This window comes from Plecotus auritus (assembly GCF_963455305.1).
Source record: "Plecotus auritus genome assembly, chromosome: 3".
Lineage (NCBI taxonomy): Eukaryota > Metazoa > Chordata > Mammalia > Chiroptera > Vespertilionidae > Plecotus > Plecotus auritus.
In genome coordinates, this window is record NC_137772.1 from 120,165,435 (window position 1) to 120,188,152 (window position 22,718).

A 22,718-nucleotide genomic window follows, 5' to 3' on the forward strand; every position below is an offset into this window, starting at 1 on the left:
ATCCAAAAATATTTGAAAACAAATGTGACGTAATAAATAGCCTAGATGGCACATATGTAAAATATCTTTATCACACAATCTTACTTATGATACTGTTGAGTTTTCTGCATTAGCTTCTCTGGCAAGCCATCTTCGTCATCAAACTGCTCCATTGGCTCCACAATGACGGGACGTGGGGTCCTGGACAGGTAAAGAGCATTAATAAGGATTAATACAGTATCTAAAATTAACGTTCTCTTAGCAATGTTTTATAATTCCAAGATATATACTTGGAAACTGTCTCTCAAGATAAATTTCTCAGAACTTATCATATATACTCAGAAAATCAATTACCATTTGCTGAGCCAGACACAGGTGAACAACAAAGTCAGACAAAGACGAATGCTTGTTTCTAGAGAACAGAGTCTATTTAAGATGAGAGAGAAGAAAACCCACTATGAACCTTTATAAACATGTAGTTAACCTTTATAAAGTATGAAGGATAAGAATAGGAATGAGTACCTAATTCATATTTTATGTATATGGTATCATGTTCCCATTTCCCACGACCTCAAACTCCCATCTCTACCTACCTCTCATAGCCTCTGTGTTTAACCAATCTTCTTCAGAAAAGTCTTTCTAAAACATGAAATGAGACCTAAAAGGTATCAGCCAGGCATAGGGGAAGGAAAGGGAATCAGAAGATACAACATATTCAAGGAGCAAGATAACAGGAAGAGGGTATCAAAAACAGTAGGAAATAATGTAAACTCTAATTGAAAAAATTTTTTGCCTTGGCTGGTGAGGCTCAATTGGTTGGAGCGTTGTCCCATGCAATGGAGGGTCACAAATTCAATTCCCAGTCAGGGCACATACCCAAACTGTAGGTTCAATCCTTGGTCAGGTATACATACAGAAGAAAACTAAATGATGTTTCTCTCTCTCCCTTGCTCTATCTCTAAAATCAATGGAAGCATATCCTCAAGTGAGAATTTAAAAAAAAAAAAAAAGACTGCTAGCAGGTTTGGCTCACTAGATAGAACATGGGCCTGCGGACCAAAGGATCCCAGGTTTGATTCCCATCAAGGGCATGTACCTCGGTTTCAGGCTTCTCCCCAGCCCAGGCCCTGGTTTTTATACCCAGTAGCAAAATGCCTTCCAAAAAGAAAATAAACAATTTTCATTTGCACCAGGAGTTATAAAAACGCTCATGTGCATCATTTTCATTCACTGTGTATTTTTAAATATTTACCAACATAATATTTTTTTTAAGTTTGTCTTTCTTTAATTACTAATTAAAAGTGATTTAAATATCCAGCCACGCCCTGCCTAGCCAGTGAGGTTCTATGGTTAGTTAGGGGGTCAGCACCAAAGGGTAGAGGGTTCGATTCCCAGCCAGAGGTACATGCCTGGGTTGTAGGTTTGATCCCCGTTCCCAGTCGAGACTCCTGAGGGAGGCAACCAATAGATGTGTCTTTTTCACATTGTTTCTCTCTCTCTCTCCCCCTCCCTCTCTCGCTGCCCTCCTCCCATTCTCTCTAAAATAGCAATGAAAAAAATATCCTTGGATGACGATTAACAACAACAAAAAATACCTAGCCACAACTGTCTCTCCTCAGTTAAAAGAAAGCCCTAGGAGTTGAAGGAGAATTGGTAAATTAGGAAGAAGTAATAAATTCTTTCTCAAAAAGAAAAAAAAATGAAAGGGACTAATATATATCAAATAGATTAATACTACACATAACAATGATTTGAGCTACATCAATATGGGCTTGATCCCTGATAGGGGGCATGCAAAGACAGCCAATAGCTTGTTCTCTCTCATATCAATGTTTCTCTCTCCGGCCTCTCCCTCTAAAAATCAATTTTTAAAAATCTTTAAAATAAAATTTTTTAAAGTTGTTCTTGGATTTACCATAAATAAATAAATCCCAAAGGTAAAAAAGTAGGTAGAGATGTAAAGGAGAAAGTCCAAAAATCTTCCTATAAACCCCCCCCCCAAAAAAAGAATAAGCATAAACTCTTAAAACTTAAAAGAAAAAAAAAAAAAACTGAAGCACATTCTGAAAAAAACTGTCCTGAACTCAGTGGTTGAGCATCGACCTATGAACCAAGAGGTCATGGTTCCTGGTCAGGGAACATGTCTGGGTTGCAGGCTCAATCCCCAGTGGGGGCATGCAGAAGGCAGCTGATCAATGATTCTCTCTCATCGTTGATGTTTCTATCTCTCTTTCCCTCTTCCTTCTTCTCAGAAATCAATTTTAAAAAGAGAAAGAAATACCTTAAAAAGCTTGATATAAACTTACTTTTGCCCCACTTTAAGAAATAAAAAATGAGCCCTAGCCGGTTTGGCTCAGTGGATAGAGCATTGGCCTGTGAACTGAAAGGTCCCAGGTTTGACTGCGGTCAAAGGCACATGCCCAGGTTGTGGGCTCGATACCCAATGGGGGACTTGCAGGAGGCAGCCGATCCATGATTCTCTCTCATCATGAATGTTTCTATCTCTCCCTATTCCTTCCTCTCTGAAATCAATAAAAATATATTTTTTAAAAAAAAGAAAGAAAAAATTAGAAACAAAATGTCTTTTAAAGTGCCAATGTCCTGGCACTGACATTTTGTCATTTGGAGAACTATTATAGATAAAGATGACAACTAAATTCAGTGTGTGGTCTTTGATTACTAGACTGAAAAAAAATTATAAAGAATATTACTATGCAATGGGGAAATTTCAAACATAGACTATCCTATCTAATAAAAGAGTAATATGCAAATTGACCATCTCTCCAACACACAAGATGGCTGCCCCATGTGGACACAAGATGGCCGCCACAAGATGGCCAGCAGGGGAGGGCATTTGGGAGGTACCAGGCCGTACCAGGCCTGCAAGGGAGGGCAGTTGGGGGTGATCAAGCCTGCAGAGGAGGGAAGTTGGGGGCGACCGGGCCTGCAGGGAAGGGCAATTAGGGGCAAACAGGCTGGCAGGGGAGCAGTTAGGCATCAATCAGGCTGGCAGGGGAGTGGTTAGGGGGTGATCAGGCTGGCAGGCACAAGCAGTTAGGGGCAATCAGGAAGGCAGGCAGGCGAGCAGTTGGGAGCCAGCAGTCCTGGATTGTGAGAGGGATGTCCGACTGCCCAGTCGGACATCCCTTGAGGGGTCCCAGATTGGAGAGGGTGCAGGCTGGGCTGAAGGACACATACCCCTGTGCACCAATTTCATGCACCAGGTCTCTACTATATTAGATAATACTGAATAAATGTTAAATTTCCTCAGTGTGATAATGATATTGTAGCTTTATGAGAGAATATTCTCAGGAGACACATGCCAAGTACTGTATTCAGGGGTATAGTATAAAATCTGTAGCTGATTAACAAATGAATTTGCAAGCAAAATTTGGGTGTGTACATAGTGTGGAGGGGTAGAGGGAATGTGGCAAATGCTAACAATTAGTAAATGCAAATACCATTAAAGGATTGTTTTAACGAGAAAATTTCTTCTCCTAACCAAAATTGAAATGGGCACATTTTTTTGCATTTTTCTTCTTAGTCCTCACCTAAGGGTATATGTTTTTATAGATTTTGAGAGAGAGCAAGAGAGAGAGAAAGCAGGGAAGGAACATCTAATGACTGCCTCCAACCAGGATGGAACCAAAAACCTAGATCTGGGCCCTTGACCGGGAACCAAACACACAACCCTTTGGTATACGAGACAACACTCTCTAATCAGCTAAGCCACCAGGCCAGAGTCACATTTTTCTGCTTTTAGGGAAGCAACTCCAACATCGTTATTATTATTTTTTAAATATTTTTTTTATTGATTTCAGAGAGGGAGGGAGAGGGAGAGAGAGATAGAAAAATCAATGATGAGAATCATTAACCAACTGCCTCATGCATGACCCCTACTGGGGATCCAGCCCGCAACACGGGCATGTGCCCTTGACCCCAATCAAATCTGAAACCCTTCAATCCGCAGTCCACTCTATCCTCTGAGCCAAAACCGACTAGGGCTCCAACATTATTTTTAAGTATCAGCTGGAAAATGGTAAAAATAGACTGGGGCAAAAGTAAGTCTACAATAATATTATTATTTATTTATTTTCTATACAAACAACTGTAAACCTATTATTGTCCCCTCTCTCTGGAATTTTCATTTAATTTAACCTGCAATAATCTTTTTAAAAATTTAAAAAGCTAGAAAGAGAAAAATTTCACTATTGAGTGTCTATCATTCCTGTGCAATTCTAGGCATGAGCTAGGTGCGATTCTAATGTTTAACAATGTGGATATACCATTATTATCAGAAATAAAGGTGTTTAATTTTCCTCCACCCCCATTTTTCTCCCTCTTATAATTTCAAAAGAGCATAAGTACATAATGTACACATACTTTTCCATATGTTAATAATTATATATACTGTACAAATACATAAACCATTTGTAATATATACCATTTTAAGACAATTTAAAGAAATTTTCATTACACAATATGTCTACATTTAATAAATAAATCACTATGATACCAAATCACTTCATTTAACTCAGATGTCTGAGATTCAGTCTGTTCATCAATAAATAATTCATTACCTAGTACCAGTTAATAATGTGGATTTTGTAATCAAAGAAAACATGATAATTTCAAGAGAAATATCAAAAGTGCTTTATTCAAAGTAATGTCCACTGCTAGCTAGACATTTCCCCATCTTTCAGGTAATTTGTAGATACTTCTTGTTTTGAAGTAAACCATGCAGAGACCCAATCTTCCACTTCTTCGTATGTTTTGAAGTGCTGCTCAGAAAGTGCGACTGCCATCGATCAGAACAAGTGGTAATCTGAAGGAGCAAGGTCTAGAGAACACAGCGTGTGGGTTAATAATTCCCAGGCAAGATCTTTCAATGTGTCTTTAACTAGTTTTGAAGAGTGTGATGGTGCGTCAACATGAAGCAAAATTACTTTGCTGTGTCTTCTGGAACATTCTAGTCCTTTCATGATCAAAGCATGGTTCAAATTGATTATTTGTTGTCGGTAGCGATCAGTATTAACGGATTCACCTGGTTTTAGAAACTCATAATACACCATACCTTCCTGATCCCACCAAATGCAGAGAGCATTGTCTTCTTTTCAAAGCAATTTGGCCTTGCAGTCGATGTTGATGGTTGACCTGGATCAACCCATGATTTTATGCATTTGGGATTCTCAAAATAAATCCACTTTTCATCACCAGTCACAATTCGATGCAAAGACTCTTTCGTGCCCCTGAAGCAACATTTTACTGTTGACTTTTCAGTTTTCCATTTGTCTTTCGTTCAGTTGATGTGGCACCCATTTTCCTTCCTTTAAAATCTTTCCCACTGCTTGTAAATGATTGGAAATTGTTTGCTGAGCAACATTTAATCTTTCTGCAAGTTGTTTCGAGTTTGACATGCATTTTCATCCAATAATGCTTGAAATTGTTGGTCTTCAAACTTTTTCGGTTAACCTGAACATTCTTCGTTTTTCACATAGAAACATCACATTTAAAGGAGAGTTCACAAGTATCTTGAGATAGAGCATGTTCGCCATAAGTTTCCTGAAGTATTCAGCAGCACTTTTCTTCAAAATAAAGTAATGAATTATAACTTCCCACAAATACTCTTTTTTGGCATGAAATTTGACATTTTTAAGTGTAAGAATATCTATGATGTTAACACCTTCAGCAAATTTGACATATGAAGTTTTGAAGCTTGTTGTCAATACAACAAAATAGCATAAATATCAAAGCACATATATATCAACATATGTGTAACTCCATCTATGGAAAAAAATCCAATTATTAACCGGTATACCTAGTAAGTACTTAGGGCCAGGAATACAAGGGTAAACAAAATAATCCCTAAAGTCTTCTGAGAGATAAAAGAGTGTAATCATTTTAAGAGCTATTAGAAAGAACAGAGGGAACACACTTTAGATAAGGCAGTCAGGAAATCCTCTCCATGAAGTGACATTTTAACTGAGACCCAATGATCTAGCAGCCCAGAAAACAACATCCTGAATTCCATGACAAGGTTTAACTAACAACAAAGTTCCTGAGCATGGAGGCACAGGAAGAATAAATAACTCCACTTGTAGCACAATATAAAAATCAAGAATTTGCCCTCGCCAGTTTGGCTCAGTGGATAGAGCATCTGCCTGCGGACTAAAGGGTCCCAAGTACCATTGCAGCCAGGGGCAGGTGCCCGGGTTGCAGACTCGATTCCCCGCAGTGGGAGGCATGCAGGAGGAAGCCAATCAGTGATTTTTTTTAAAGGCAAGAATTTGCATCCGTAGAGCCCAGTGGTTGAGTGCTGACCTATGAACCAGGAGGACAAGGTTTGATTCCCAGTGAGGACATATGCAGGCTCGATCCACATTAGAGGGCATGCGGGAGGCATCCAATCTATGGTTCTCTCATAGATGTTTCTATCTCTCCCTCTTCCTTCCTCTGTCTGAAACCAATAAAAACTTTTTTTTTAATTATAAAAAAAAAATAATTTAGCATCAGACTAAACTTTGCCACTTTTTAGCTGAGCAATCTTAAGCAAAACACTTAACATCTCTGGCCTAATTTTCTCACCTGAAACATGGGACAAATAATAGCCAGTGTTGTTATGGAAATCTAAGAGATCATGATTATGAAATATCTGACAGATAATAAAATATTCAACACCTTACCCATCCCATTAAAACTGTTTTTCAATTATTCTAAAAGCTACCTGTAAGAACTGGTTAAATATTTACCAATTGCTACGCAAGAGCTGATTTGGCTCAGTGGATAGTGTCAGCCTGCGGACTGAAGGGTCCCAGGTTCAATTCTGGTCAAAGGCACCTGCCTGGGTTTTGGGCTCAATCCCCCATAGGGGTGTCCAGGAGACAGCTGATCAATGATTCTCTCTCATCATTGATGTTTCTCTCTCGCCTTTCCTCTCTGAAATCAATAAAATATATTAAAAAATATATATGTGTGTATATATATATATATGTGCACATATATATACACACATACACATATATATTTTTACCAATGCCTAGCTATGACTTTAAAAAACACCAATTAACCAAAGTTAGCAGTGGGGGAAAATACTATCACATGCGTTGTCTATTGCTTTCATTCCTTCCCTCATTCATTCATTAAATAATTACTATAAGCTTATTACTATATGGTTAGGAATTATTAGAATACCGCTGCTAGGATTATAGTATTGAACAAAACTAAGTCCCTGCTTTTGTGGAGCTTACATTCTGCCGCAGAGAAAGACATACAAATTAAAACTGTAAATTCTCTGAAGAAAAAAAAACTGGAGAGTAAAGCATGGGGAGTGATGCTATCTTAATGTAATACAATCAGGAGATAACATCCCAGCAAAATTTGAAAAAAAATGGAAAATCAAGGTCTATCGTAACTGGGAGAAAATTCTCTAAGCAAAGGAGATAAGACCAAAGTCTCTAAGAGAACAAGTTGGCAGTGTTGTGAAACAGCAGACATGGCACAAATGCTTAACCATCTAAAGCAGTGGTTCTCAACCTTCCTCATGCCGCGACCCTTTAATACAGTTCCTCATGTTGTGGTGACCCCCAACCAAAAAATTATTTTCGTTGCTACTTCATAACTGTGATTTTGCAACTGTTAATGAATTGTAATGGAAATATCTGTCTTTTCCGATAGTCTGAGGCTCTATAGCAACCTTGAGAACCGCTGCTATAGAGCCTAGGACCATCGGAAAACACAGATATTTACATTACGATTCATTAACAGTAGCAAAATCACAGTTATGAAGTAGCAACGAAAATATTTTTTTGGTTGGGGGTCACCACAACATGAGGAACTGTATTAAAGGGTCGGGGCATTAGGAAGGTTGAGAACCACTGATGTAAAACAAACTGAACAATGGTTTATAATTCACCAAACTAAGCTGGTGGGGGCAGAAAACATTTTTTTTTAATTATATTTTATTGATTTTTTACAGAGAGAAAGGGAGAGGGATAGAGAGTTAGAAACATCGATGAGAGAGAAACATCGATCAGCTGCCTCCTGCACACCTCCTACTGGGGATGTGCCCACAACCAAGGTACGTGATTCTTGACCGGAATCGAACCTGGGACCTTTCAGTCTGCAGGCCGACGCTCTATCCACTGAGCCAAACCGGTTTCGGCATGATGTAAAACAAACTGAACAATGGTTTACAATTCACCAAACTAAGCTGGTGGGGGCAGAAAACAATTTTTTTACATAGTCTTTGTACCCAATTCCCCAAACCCTAAAACAGTTGAATGATTCCAACTGATAGCACAGCAAGTACCAGAGGTGGGCACAGTTTCAGAGATAAAAGGAATCAATGCAATCTATATATATAAAGGCTAAGTAACCGACTGTATGTCCATCTGATGAATCGACTGGCCAGTACAAATGACAAGCACTGGCAATTTAAAACTAAACGTTGACTCGTGCATGTGCAATACATATAAAGCTCTCGGCACCAATTGCACACGTGTGTTTTGATCTGTCATTGTTGATCGTGAATTTGGATGACACTTCTATTTTAGAGAAAGGGCGAATAGCAATATTAAAATATTTCTTCTAATTAATTTCCTTTCATTGTGTACGAATCCGAGCACCAGGCCACTAGTAATCAAATAAAAACCTTATACATCAAATACAAACTATAGACTAAGGATGAATATCAAGAATTTCTTGATTTCTAGGAGAGATTAAAAATGGCAGGAAACAAGGGGCATGTTGCATGGACACGATCCGAGGAACAAGCTGCAAATTACAACTGAAATACGTAAAGGTTTCCTGAATAATCAATGGATAACTGAAAGTAGAGAACCCTGATACCCAAGGACCGAAGGTGGAGACCAGATAGAGACTGGTAGGAGGGGCAGAGGCAGGAAAGGGGTGGCAGGGAACCGAGAGATGGAAACTGAAGTCCTGGAGAAATATCTCAGCAGTCAGGGGAGGGGGGCAGGGGGGAGATGCCACTGAGAACTCTGGGACCTAATCCCAAAGCTGGTCTCCCCAGCAGAGAGCACCAAACTGAGGAGGGTACCCACATAACATCTACAGTGGGGTGCTTGCTGCCATGGAGTGGCAGCTGGAAGTTCAGACACCCTCATAAAGGGCCAACTCACAAAAATTCCTTGTGGAGCCACTCACCTTAGCAGAGGGAGGATGAAGTGGACTGGAGCTCTGAGAGCAGAACCCAGGACTGGGGACTCGAGGGATAGAGCTCAGAAGGCAGAAACCCCAAGCTTCCTGGGCTGAGTCATTCCCTCACAAAGTGGAGGACATCTTTCCCACACAGACATCTGCCTTGCCTATGGGGAAGACAGTTGACACACCCTATTGAATACCACCGTGCCCTGAGGCCACATAAGAGATTAAAAGTAACAATTAGCCTCCAGGCAGAAGCAACAGCCACACTGATGAAAAAACTCTTGCCACAGCTGAGGACTATTGCTTGGGGCCATTCAAGTCAGAATCCTATTAAGTCTATAGACACAGGCAGTCTCTAGAGGCTTTGAGTCTTGGCCTGATCCAATTAGTCAGAAATAGCCTTTAACACTGTCCACTGTCCTGCACTAGAGATTGAGAGGTGTAGAGGACCTACCTAAAACATAGTCACAAACCCAAACAACCAAAAAAGGAGACAAAGAAACAACCCTCAGTTGAAAGAACTAGGGAATTCTCCAGAAGAGATAAATGAAGCAGAGATAAGAAATGTATCTGAAACAGAGTTCAGAGTAATGATGGTAAAAATGCTCAACAGGCCCTAACCAGTTTGGCTCAGTGGACAGAGCTTCGGTCTGCAGACTGAAGGGTTCCAGGTTCGATTCCGGTCAAGGGCATGTACCTTGGTTGCAGGCACATCCTCAGTAGGGGGTGTGCACGATGCAGCTGATTGATGTTCTCTCTCATCGATGTTTCTAACTCTCTATCCCTCTACATTCCTCTCTGTAAAAAAATCAATAAAATATATATTTTTTAAAATGCTCAACAGTATGAAAAAAGATGTAACAACTATAAAAAAGAACAGTCAGATAAAGAATGACATAACACAAATAAAGAACACATTGGAAGGAATACACAGCATTAGGGGAGGCTGAGTATCGAATCAGTGAATTAGAAGACAGAGTTGAAAATATCACTCAATCACAGAACCCTTTAGAAAAAAAACAATTAAAAAACAGGAGGACAGCTTCAGGGAGCTGTGGGACAATGTGAAACATGACAATATTAGAATAGAAGGTGTGCCAGAAGAGGCAGAAAGGGAGAAAGGAATAGAGAAAGTGTTTAAAGAAATAATTGTAGAAACTTCCCTAACCTGGTAAAGGGAAGTCACACAAGTTCAGGAGGCACAGAGAACCCCAAACAAGAAGAACCCAAACAGACCCATGCCTAGACACATCATAATTAAAATGCCAAAAATTAAAGAATCTTAAAGGCAACAAGAGAAAAGAAAACTGTTAACTACAAGGAGTTCCCATAAGGCTGACACCTGATTTATCAGAAACTCTACAGGCCAGAAGAGAATGGCATGAAGTACTCAAGGTAATGGAAAGCAAGGATCTGAGACCAAGATTACTATATCCAGCAAGGCTATCATGCAAAATAGACGGTCAAATAAAGAGCTTTCCAGACAGAAAAAGGCTAACGGAGTTCATCACTACCAAGCCAGCATTACAAGAAATGCTAAGGGATTGCTGAGAAGAAGAAACACAGAGAGAAACCTAGCCATACAGAATTAAAATGGCTATAAATAAGTACCTCTCAATAATAACCCTAAATGTGAATGGATTAAATGCTCCAATCAAAAGGTGTAGGGTAGCTGAATAAATACAAAAACAAGACCCAACTATATGCTGTCTATAAGAGAACCACCTCAAAACAAAAGACACACAGAGGATGAAAGTGAAGGGATGGAAAAAATCTTTCCATGAAAATGGAAAAGAAAAAAAACTGGAGTAGCAATACTCATACCCGACAACATAGACTTTAAAAGTATCAAGCTAAGTGAAATAAGCCAGTCAGAGAAAGATAAATATCATATCATCTCACTCATTTGTGGAATATAATGAAAAACATAAACTGCTGAACAAAAATAGAGCCAGAGGGGGAAAATATCCTATAATAGAAGTAATCCTGTTATTTGCAGGTTTTTTATATTTCCTACAACTTTTGTGATATCATACTATGTTAGTACAATTCTGATAATATTATTATACTTAAAATCCACTTATTCTTGAAATGTTAATGTTTATTGCATGTAATATTATATGTAAGATCATTTTTCTTGAATAATTGGTGTTTATTGCAGGTAACATCATATTTAAAATCATTTTCTTGAGATATTAATGTTTATTACATGTAACATTATTATTTTAAGATCGTTTTTCTTGAAATATTAGGGTTTATTGCATGTAATATTATATTTAAAATCGTTTTACTGGAAATTTAAAAAAAAGAATATCTGCAAACTGAAAGAAAAGGCATGTTAATATAGCAACAGGTTTAATGACTATTTTAATTACATAAAATTAATTTTAAGTAAATGGAGAGATATACCATATTCATGGATTGGAAAATGTCAATACTGTGAAGATGTCAGTTTTCCCCAAATGAACTGTAGACTCAATGTAATTACAATCAAAAGCCCAGGAGAGCCCTGGCCAGCCAGTTCAGTGGTTAGTGTCGGTCTGCACATGGGAGGATTGCAGATCCAATCCCCACCACCCCCCACCCTCTGGAGTGCTTGTGGGAGGCAACCAATAGATGTCACATGAATGTTTCTCCCTCTCTTTTCCCTCCCTCCCTTTCACTCTGTCTAAAAGCAATGGAAAAAATATCCTCACTCCTTGGGTGAGGATAAAAAAAAAAAGGCCCAGTAAGATATTTAATTGACAAACTGATTTTAAAACACAATAAGGTTATAAATAGAAAAAATGATAACCAGAAAAAAATTGAAAAAAAATAAATAAAGTTGAATATTACCCAATTTCAAAGTTTAGGCTAAAGAATGTACAGTACAGGTCAAGGAAAGAGAAAAGAGTGCAGGTTTTCTTTTCCAGACTTTTGATAAAGATAAAAGGTAACGAAGAAGAAATAAATACTCTTTCCAATTAATGGTGTTGGAACAAATGGGTATCTATATGAAAAAAAAATGAATTGTTACCTTATACTCCAAATGGATTACCGGTATAAATAAAAAAGCTATAAAATTTCTCAAGAAAACACAAGAAATGCTTTATTACCTACCTTAGGAAAGGCAATGATTTAATACAACGTTACAAAAAGCACAAACAAACCATAAAAAAATATATTTGATAAATTAGACTTCATAAAATATAAACATTTCTGCTCTTTGCAGAACACTATGAAGAAAATTAAAAACCCACAGTCCAGGACAAATAGTCATAATACACACCTGTTCCCAAATTTGTTAATGCGATAAGACAAACCACCCAATTAAAAATAAAAGCTTTCGCCAAAACCGGTTTGGCTCAGTGGATAGAGCGTCGGCCTGCAGACTCAAGGGTCCCAGGTTCGATTCCGGTCAAGGGCATGTACCTTGGTTGCGGGCACATCCCCAGTAGGGGGCGTGCAAGAGGCAGCTGATCGATGTTTCTCTCTCATCGATGTTTCTAACTCTCTATCCCTCTCTCTTCCTCTCTGTAAAAAAAATCAATAAAATATATTTAAAAAAAAAATAAAAAAAAATAAAAGCTTTCAATACTTTACAAAAATATAAAAAGAGTAAAGAGGACATGAAAAGATACTCATCATTAGTCATTAGAATATAAAATTTAAACCACAATAAAACCCATTGCGAAGATATTCTACACTCAAGATATCTAAAAGACAGAGACACTATGAAGTTTTGATAGAAATATGCAGCAACTAGAACTTTCCCATTCAATGCTGGTGGGAGAGTTCAATGGTATAACCATTTTGGAAGGGTTTGGCAATTTTTCTTTTTTTTAATTTTTTTTTTTTTTATTGATTTCAGATAGGAAGGGAGAGAGATAGAGGTAGAGAGATAGAAACATCAATGACGAGAAAGAACCATTGATTGGCTGCCTTCTGCACGCCCCCTACTGGGGGGGGAGGGGGTCAAGCCCGCAACCCAGGCATATGCCCTTGGCCAGAATCGAACCCGGGACCCTTAAGTCCGCAGGCCCACGCTCTATCCACTGAACCAAACCGGCTAGGGCTTGGCAATTTCTTATAAGGGTGAATATATAGCCATTAACTCTTAAATATACTGAAACCACATGAAAGCATAATGTTCACAAGTCTTATACACAAATGCTCATCATAGCTTTATTCATAATAGTCAAAATTTGGAAGAAATTTGAATGTCCAACCTTAGGTCACTGTACAAACTGTGGTTATAATCATATGATGGAATACAACTCAGGCATGAAAAAAGAACAAAATACGAATACAATGACAAGGACGCAATCTTGTAAACATTATGCTAAGCAAAATAAATCAGACACAAAAGAGTACATATGTTTCCATTTTTATGAAATATTAGAAAAGGCAAAACTAATTTATAGTAATAGATCAATAGCTGTGTAGGACAAAGATAAGGAGTGGGGAATACATGCAAAAGGACACAAAAGTAGTTTTGTGGGATGATGGAAATATTCTTTATCTTATGATGGTACATTGTGTGAATACATATGATTTGTTAAAACTCATTGATTTAAAATTGACTGCATTTTGCCCTAACCAGTTTGGCTCAGTGGATAGAGCGTCAGCCTGCGGACTCAAGGGTCCCAGGTTCGATTCCGGTCAGGGGCATGTACCTTGGTTGTGGGCACATCCCAAGTAGGGGGTGTGCAAGAGGCAGCTGATTGATGTTTCTCTCTCATCGATGTTTCTGGCTCTCTCTCCCTCTCCCTTTCTCTCTGTAAAAAATCAATAAAATGTATTTAAAAAAATAAAATAAAATAAAATTGAGTGCATTTTGATGTATGTAAATTATACCCCAATAAAGTTGATGAACATGTTGTTTTCATTTATTATTTAAACTAGAGGCCCAGTGCACAAAATTCATGCATGGGGGGTGGGGCGGTCCCCTCAGCCCGGCCTACACCATCTCCAATCTGGGACCCCTCGAAGGATGTCCTACTGCCGGTTTACAGGGAACGGGCCTAAACCGGCAGTCAGACATCCCTCTTGCAATCCAGGACTGCTGGCTCCTAAACGCTCCGCCTGCCGGCCTGCTCACCCACAACTGCCCCCCCGCCGGCCGCCTGCTCACCCCCAAATGCCTCCCCCGCCAGCCTGATCACCCCCAACTACCCCCCACTGCTGGCCTGCTCACCCCCACTTTCCCTCCACACTGGCCGGCTCGTCCCCAACTGCCCCCCTGCTGTCCTGATCACCTCCAACTGACCCCCACTGACAGGGTGAGGGGCTGAGAGTTGTTTTCAGGCTGGCCATACCCACTTCAGGATGGCGGTCCCCACTGGGGTGTCTGGCCACCCTGGGTGAGGGGCTGATGGCTGTTTGCAGGCTGGCTAAGCCCCCCAGCGGGGACCCTCACCCCATGGTAGTGTGGCCAGCCTGGGTGAGGAGTTGAGGGCTGTTTGAAGGCTGGCCATGCCCCCAGCAATCCAGGCTCCCAGCCCCTCCTTTTTTTTTTTTTTTTTTTTTCCCAGCGCCTCCTTAAGCAGAGGCCAGGGCCGGCTAGAAGCAGGGATCTGGGATTTATTTATATTTATTAGTGGCCCGGTGCATGAAATTCGTGCACATTAAAAGGGGATTAATTAGAGGGAAAAATTTAATATTACTATTTGCCCTTTCTCTATAATAGAAGTGTCAGAGATGGAAGAAAATTAGTAAAATGTATATGAAAACCTTCCTCCTTTCAGAGTCTGGGGCACACCACGGGACCCAGAGTCAAGTCCCTGCCCACCCACATGTGCCTCAAAATCGAGTGCGACCCAGACCTGGCCAGCCCCCCAACCCTCATTGGGATAGATCCAGACCTCGCTAGTCCCACCCTTGTCAAGCCCCGCCAGGCAGGGAACGTAGCCACAGGTCTGGCCTGGCGCCAGGACGGGGGGCATGGCCTGAGGTCCCCCAGCCCAGACCCGGGAGGGGGGGGAGGAGGGCGCATGCCATGAGGTCCCCCGTCAAGCCCAGCCAGGTGTAGGACATGGCCTGAGATCCCCTGTCACGCCCCACTGGGTGGGGGGCATGGCCTGAGGTCCCACGTCAAACCCCGCCAGGCAGGAGGGGGGGCGCAACCTCAGGTCCTCCGGCCTGGCACTGGGAGGGGAGAACAGCCTCAGGTCCCCTGTCAAGCCCCATTGGCAGGGGGGTGCAGCCTCAGGTCCCCCCGGGCAGGGGGCGCGGCCTGAGTTCCACCGACCCAGCACTGGGGGTGCACCTTGAGGTCCCCTGTCAAGCCCCACCAGGCAGGGGAGCGCAGCCTCAGGTCCCCTGACTCGGTGCTGGGGTGGGGTCATGGCCTGAGGTCCCCTGTCAAGCCCCAACTGGTGGGGGGCGTGGCCTGAGGTCCCCAGCCTGGCGCTGGGGTGGGGGTAGCAGCCTGAGGTCCCCTAGCCCAGCACCAGGACGAGAAGCACACCTTGAGGTCCCCGGTTAAGCCCTGCTGGGTGTGGAAGGTGGCCTGAGGTCCCGTCAAGCCCCGCAGGTGGGGGTTGCGGCCTGAGATTCCCTGTCAAGCCCTGCCAGCCTGAGGTCCCCTGTCAAGCCCCACAGGGGCAGGGGAAGGCGTAGCCTCAGGTCCCTGCTGATTGCTTGTTAAGGCTCCTTATGGGAACTTGGCCTCAGCTGTGGGTGCAGCCATCTTTGTGATGGAGTGATGGTTAATTAGCATATTCCCTCTTTATTAGATAGGATAATTGAAACTTTGTAGCCTTGAGCAGAGGCCAAGGCCGGCCAGGGCAGGCAGGAAGCTTGGCTTCCTCCATCACCAGGGGCAACCCAAGCCTCCTGCTTGCTCCAGCTCTGTGGCATCACCATATTTGAATTAATTTTCATACTCGCTCCTGATTGGCTTGTGGGCGTAGCAGAGTGATGGTCAATTTGCATGTTTCTCTTTTATTAGTGTAGATACTAGAGGCCCGGTGCATGAAATTTGTGCACTGGAGGGTGTCCCTCAGCCCAGCCTGCACCCTCTCCAATCTGGGACCCCTTGGGAGACATCCCTCTCACAATCCAGGACTGCTGGCTCCTAATCTCTCACCTGCCTGCCTGATTGCCCCTAACCACTTCTGCCTGCCAGCCTGATTGCCCCCTAACCGCTCCCCTAGCTGGCATGATTGATGCCTAACTGCTTCCCTGCCAGCCTGATGGCCCCCAACTGCCCTCCCCTGCCTGCCTGGTCACCCCCAACTGCCCTCCCCTGCCGGCCATCTTGTGGGGGCCATCTTGTGATGACATGGGGGCAGCCATCTTGTGGTGGCCATGTTGTGACGACGTGGAGTGGCCATCTTGTGATGACCTGAAAGCTTTGTGTGAGGGTGTGACACCACCTAGGCTTTTATTATATAGGATGGACATACCTTGTTTTATTGCACTTCACAGATATTGTGTGCTTTTATAAATTGAAGTTTTGGGACAACCCTGTGTCCAGCAGTCTACCATCATTGCCATTCTTTCAATAGCATTTGTTTTTTTAAGCAATAAAGTATTTTTAAATTAAAGTATGTACTTTAGACATAATGCTATTGCACACTTAATAGACTACAATATAGTATAAACATAACTTTTACATGCACTGGGAAACCAAAACATTCATGTGACTTGCTTTATCACCATATTCACTTTATTTTATTGGTTTGAAACTTAACCCAAATTATCTCCTCTATAAAATTTTGCTTTGCATATAATAGATGTTCAAAAAGTTAAATGAAAATCATAATCTGAAACGTCCCTAAAATTCAAGTATGAATCCATATACTTAAGTTAGATGAAAGTATGACCCCAATTCCTAGAGGTACACAAAAATTCCCTATTAATCTTCACTGAGTCTTTTCTCAATACCTACTGACCATATGCCAAGATAATATGAACTACAAGGAAACACAGAAATCCAAAACAGAAAGAAACCCATATGTAACTGCCTAGGAAATAACAAGATATTTAAAACTTACGTTGTTAGCAAGAATGCCCCATCACCACATCTTTCCAGAGCCTTTCGTGCAGGAGGTTTCGCTGCAAATTCTACAAAACCTTTTCCAGTAGCTCTACCACGATCATCCACAACCACAACCGCTTTCTCTACTGGACCAAACTGGGAAAATGCTTGCTCTAGAAGCTCATTGGAAACAACTGGAGAAAGATTCTTGACAGTCAGGGCTGCTCCATGTGTAGCAAAACGAATTCGGAGAGGTCTGCTCTTCAAAATGGTGCCATCCAGCTCTGCTTTTGCAATTTCAGCCAGTGTTCTGGATTCCTTTTTAGGAGGAAAAATCACTTTTTAATGATATCAACACAAAAAATTTAAAATAGTGGTTTGTTTCTAGGGAGACTTGCTGGGTAGTTTTAGGAAATGACTGATAAAACCACTTTGTTTCTGTGTCTTTCAATTTTGGTAGCAAAAAATTAATTAAAGCTAATTTTAAAAGTTAATTAATTTTAGTCCCACCACTGAGTTTCAGACCTAAGAACCAAGAGGTCACATTTCAATTCCCACTCAGGGCACATGCCCAGGTTGCTGGCTTGATCCCCTGTAGGGGGCATGCAGTAGGGAATCAATCAATGATTTTCATCATTGATGTTTCTATCTCTCTCTCTCCTTTCCTCTCTGAAATCAATAAAAATATATAAAAAGTAAGTAATTTTAAATGTTCTAGAAAATCCCAAGCCCAATGTCCTATTAAAAGCCAACACTTAATGTTATCTGCTCATAAAAAATTACACACTAATTATTCCAAGCAATATATTTTAAAATTTCCTACATATGTTAAAAGAAATACTGTACATAATTACTATTCAAGACCAAGTACCAGTTACTATTACAAGAAACTACTGTAAAAACAAAATGTCCATGCATTTTTTATATATCTTTTTTTTTTCATTGATATTTTAGAGAGCAAGGAAAGGAAAGAAACATCAATGTGAGAGAGACACATTGATGGGCTGCCTCTTGCTTGCCCCCTACCAGGTATCCAGCCCCAACATAGTCGTGTGCCCAGACCAGGAATCAAACCGGAAAACTTTACATGCACAGGACGAAGCCCAATCAATTGAGCCACACCAGTCAGGGCATATTTATCAATATCTTAATAAAAGATCTACCTCTCCAATGTCAAACAAATCACCTTTCCTTTCTATTTCCATTTTTCTTTTATACTAGAGGCCTGACGCACAAAATTCATGCAAGAGTAGGCCTTCCTTCCCCTGGCTGCCGGCACCAGCTCCCCTCTGGCCACGGGCAGGCAACCAGGACTCAGGCTTCCCTTACAGCCCGGGCATCATCAGGAAGGACGTCTGGTCTAATTAGCATATTATGCTTTTATTATTATAGACTAAGAGGCCAACCACTGGCTTGCCTGCCTGACCAACCCTAACCCCTCTGCCTGCCTGCCTGAACGCCCCCAACCGCTCGCCTGCTTGCCTGATCGCCGGATCGCCCCTAACCACTGGCCTGCCTACCTGATCACCCTTAACCGCTCTCCTGCCTGCCTGAACACCCCTAACCACTCTGCCTGCCTGCCTGATCACCCTTAACTGCTCACCTGCCTGCCTGATAGCCCCTAACAACCTCTGCCTTGGCCTTCACCACCGTGGCTTCGTCCGGAAGGATATCCAGAATGACGTCTGGAAGGTCTTTCAGCTGTCTGGTTTAAGTAGCATATTACGCTGTTATTATTATAGATTATCTGTGAAAACTATCAGTTATTGTTAATCACTTCTGCAGAAATACTTTCATGGGCTACACATTTCTCAGCTTTATATTGAAAGAAGCACACACACACACATTCATGGTTTATAAGAGTTCTCTCCATTTCATAGAAAAGCAAGTGCACATGCACTTATAAACTAGAAATCACAAAAGATGATACTTCTTGAAAGAAGGTATAGAACAGCCGTGGGCAAACTACGGCCTGCGGGCCGGATCCAGCCCGTTCGGCTGATCTATCTGGCCCGCGGAGCCGAAAGAGCGGAGGGTTCTCTTGCTCTCCCCTCCACTCCTTCACCAGCAGCAGTGTTAACATGGCAACGTCGGGAAACACGGCCGCAGCTCCTTCTTCTGAGTGGGCGGATTTATATCCACCCATTCAGTAGAAGGAACAACCTCTCAAGCTTCCAGAGTCTCCTTGTAATGCCCACGGACGCGTCTCCCAACATCACCCTGGGAATGCGTAGACACGTTATCATGGTGATGTAGGGAGACACGCCCCTGGAGAGCACAGTATCAGAGCCTTTCTGAGGTAAGATTAAGAGCTCTACTCAAACAAAATTTTTTCCTGTTCCCACATTCTGTACATCACAATGACTTGTTAATAAAACAACAAAGACTTTCAGCTTTTAGGGCTCGTATCCACTGCAGGTTTTTTTTCCCACTGCGGATGCGCGCAGCAGGGAAAAAGACACACAGAGGACATGTCACACTAGCCATGCTGCGGCTGCATTTTTTTGCTGATACGGATGCGGTATCAGTAACGCTACCATGGCCACTAACCGCATGTGTTAGCGGCAAAACAAATGCATTTTGTGCTGCATTTGCTTCTCCCCCTTGCGCCTGTAAAAATGCGTGCTACAAGGCATGTGTTAACATGCACCACTGCACATTAGCATCAACGCAAACATGATGGAAACCTGTGTACCCTGCATTAACCCTAGCTGCGCTGCATTGCAGTACTGCACCACACTGCAACGGCAGCACGGCTAGTGTGAACGAACCCTAATTCAGTGGGTTGAACAAAAAGATTGTATAGAAATGTGATGAACTAAAGATTTTATTACAAAATCACTTAATTTCAGGGTTTCAGAAGTAACTGGACAAATGAAAAACTGAAAATCAAATGTTCATATCTAATACTTGGATGAAACCCTTTCCTGGTAATGACAGCCTGAAGTCTTGTACTTATGGACATCACCAGATGCTGGGTTTTCTCCTTTGTAATGCTCTGCCAGGCTGTCACAGTAGGGGTATATATATAAATATCCTGCCATTTCCAGCTTTTAATAAGAAAAACTGTTGCAATGGGCATTTAAAAGTGGCACTTGGTTGTTTTTATAGAGTCCAGTGGATGCAATCTGACATTGATAATGGGCTCTTTCACACTATGTGCACTGTGGCTGTTTTTTGCCAGTAACGGAAGTGCTAGTGGTAACTACTGGTTACCCATGTTTTGCACTGCCCTAGCACCTCCCATACAAGTGTGTCTGGAAGACACAGCAATGTGCAGCTATGTGTGTTACCATAAACAAAGGGCCTGTGTGAAAGATACACAGGTTTCCTGTGGAGGAAAGGGGTTGTTCTCTATGGTCAGGGTGTGCCTCTGTCCCATGTCTGAACTTTTTCAGATGATTTTGTTATATATATATTTTTTAGAAGACCAAAAATGTTAGAGTAGAGCAAATTTAATCACTTGTTTTTATACTTTACTGTGTTATTTTAGTAAAGAATTTAATAAGAGAACGGTACTGTTGGTTTTAGCCCAATATTAAACATGAGTGGACCAAAGAAAAGGAAAGTGGACAGTGAATGCCGAGTGTTTAAGAGGGAGTGGACGACAAAGTATTTTTTCACTGAAGTCCAATCAATGCCAGTATGTCTGATATGCCAGGAAACACTTGCAGTCTTCAAAGAGTACAATCTCAGCCGTCACTTTGCCACAAAGCATGGCAACTATGCTAGCAAGCAGTCACCTCAAGAACGGGAGGCTACTGCACAGAGGTTGATGGCTAAATTACAGGCTCAGCAAAATGTCTTTCACAGACAAACTGCAATTCAAGAGACAACTACCAAAGCAAGTTTTATGCTATCATTCAAATTAGCAAAAGCTAGCAAACCTCTCTCTGAAGGAGAGTTTTTGAAAGAATGTATGATAGAGACAGCAGGTCTCTTGTGTCCAGAGAGCAAAGGCAAGATTGAAAAACTCAGCTTATCGCGCAGGACAGTGACTCGTCGAGTGGAACTGATTGATGAAGACTTGGCCAGCAAGTTAAATAGTAAGGCAGAGTTCTTTAAGTTTTATTCACTAGCATTGGATGAAAGTAATGACATAAAGGACACTGCTCAGCTCTTAATTTTTATCCGAGGGATTAGTGACAATTTTGAAATTACGGAGGAGTTTTTAGCCATGAGCCACTGAAAGGAAAAACACGGGGAGAGGACATGTATGACCGGGTGTCTACTGTCATCGAGAAAATGAAGCTACCATGGAGTAAACTTGCTAATGTCACGACAGATGGATCTCCAAATTTAACTGGAAAAAATGTTGGACTGCTAAAAAGAATTCAGGATAAAGTGGAAGAGGAGAACCCTAACCAAGATGTTATTTTTCTTCACTGTATTATTCACCAGGAATCATTGTGCAAGTCTATATTACAACTTAATCATGTTGTTAATCCAGTCGTAAAGCTTGTTAATTTCATTCGAGCAAAGGGACTTCAGCACCATCAGTTTATTAAGTTTCTGGAGGAAACTGATGCGGATCACCACAACTTACTTTACCACTCTCGTGTCCGCTGGTTGAGTTTGGGCAAAGTTTTCCAGTGACTGTAGGAGCTCAAAGAAGAGATTGGTGCATTTTTGAAATTAAAGGGGAAGTCTAACGAATTTACTGATCTGAGTGACAAGAATTGGCTGTGTGACTTTGCATTTGCTGTAGATATATTTTCACATTTGAATGAGCTAAATGTGAAGCTACAGGGAAAAGATCAGTATGTACATGACATGTACACTAATGTGAAAGCCTTTAAATCGAAGCTGATTTTCTTTTCCAGACAAATTTCAGACAAAGTCTTCACTCATTTTACCACACTAGCCACACAGAAGGAGACCATCCAAAATGTGAAGAAATACAGCAAATCACTGGATGACCTGCATGCAGAATTCTGTCGTCGGTTTTCTGATGTTGAAAAAATTGACCAGTCACTTCAACTGGTGGCCTGTCCTTTGTCACAAAACCCTGAAACAGCACCAGAAGAGGTGCAACTGGAACTCATCGATCTTCAGTCTGACTTTGTCCTAAAGGAGAAATTCAGCTCTCTTGAACTAAGAGACTTTTATGCTTCACTTAATGAAGCCACTTTTCCAAACATCCGGAGGATGGCACAGAAGATACTGGTGCTGTTTGGGTCAACCTGTTTGTGAGCAGACATTTAGCGTCATGAACATCAACAAAGTCCCTCACAGATCCAGCTTAACTGACGAACACCTCAGATCTATCCTGAGAATAGCCACAACAAAACTAACTCCAGACTTTGATGCATTAGCTAAAAAAGGAGACCAACAACACTGTTCCCACTGAAGTTGATGTTTTAAAGACCAAAAACCTTTCAACCCAGTCTACACTGCCATCTACATCTACGTCCCGGGCATAATTTGGAAGTTGCACTAAAGAAAATGTTTAACTTACTGTTTACACATTTTGTTCTTTTCTATTTGTTTTAGTTTTAAATTAGTTTATTATATTTAAGTTTAATTTGAGAGGCTTTTGTACCTTTCCTTTGTTAGGCAATTTTATTTTGCCTTTGCCATCTTCAATATAAGGTATGTTATTGTGCTATGA

At 41.3% G+C, this 22,718-nt stretch overlaps 1 protein-coding gene across 19 annotated transcripts in view; it reads right to left on the reverse strand.

Annotated features, from left to right (window-relative positions):
- PSPC1 (paraspeckle component 1) overlaps window positions 1–22,718 on the reverse strand; it is a 141,422-nt gene that overhangs the window by 107,342 nt on the left and 11,362 nt on the right. For all 19 annotated transcript variants that reach the window (XR_013960243.1, XR_013960244.1, XR_013960245.1 and 16 more), the window contains exons 2-3: window positions 17,124–17,425; window positions 85–180 (exon numbers count right to left, since the gene is read on the reverse strand). Coding sequence is in view for 4 of the 19 variants with exons in the window: in XM_080662155.1 (XP_080518281.1) it covers window positions 85–180; window positions 17,124–17,425 (398 nt within the window). In the remaining 15 variants the exon portion in view is untranslated. The remainder of the gene's footprint in view (window positions 1–84; window positions 181–17,123; window positions 17,426–22,718) is intronic.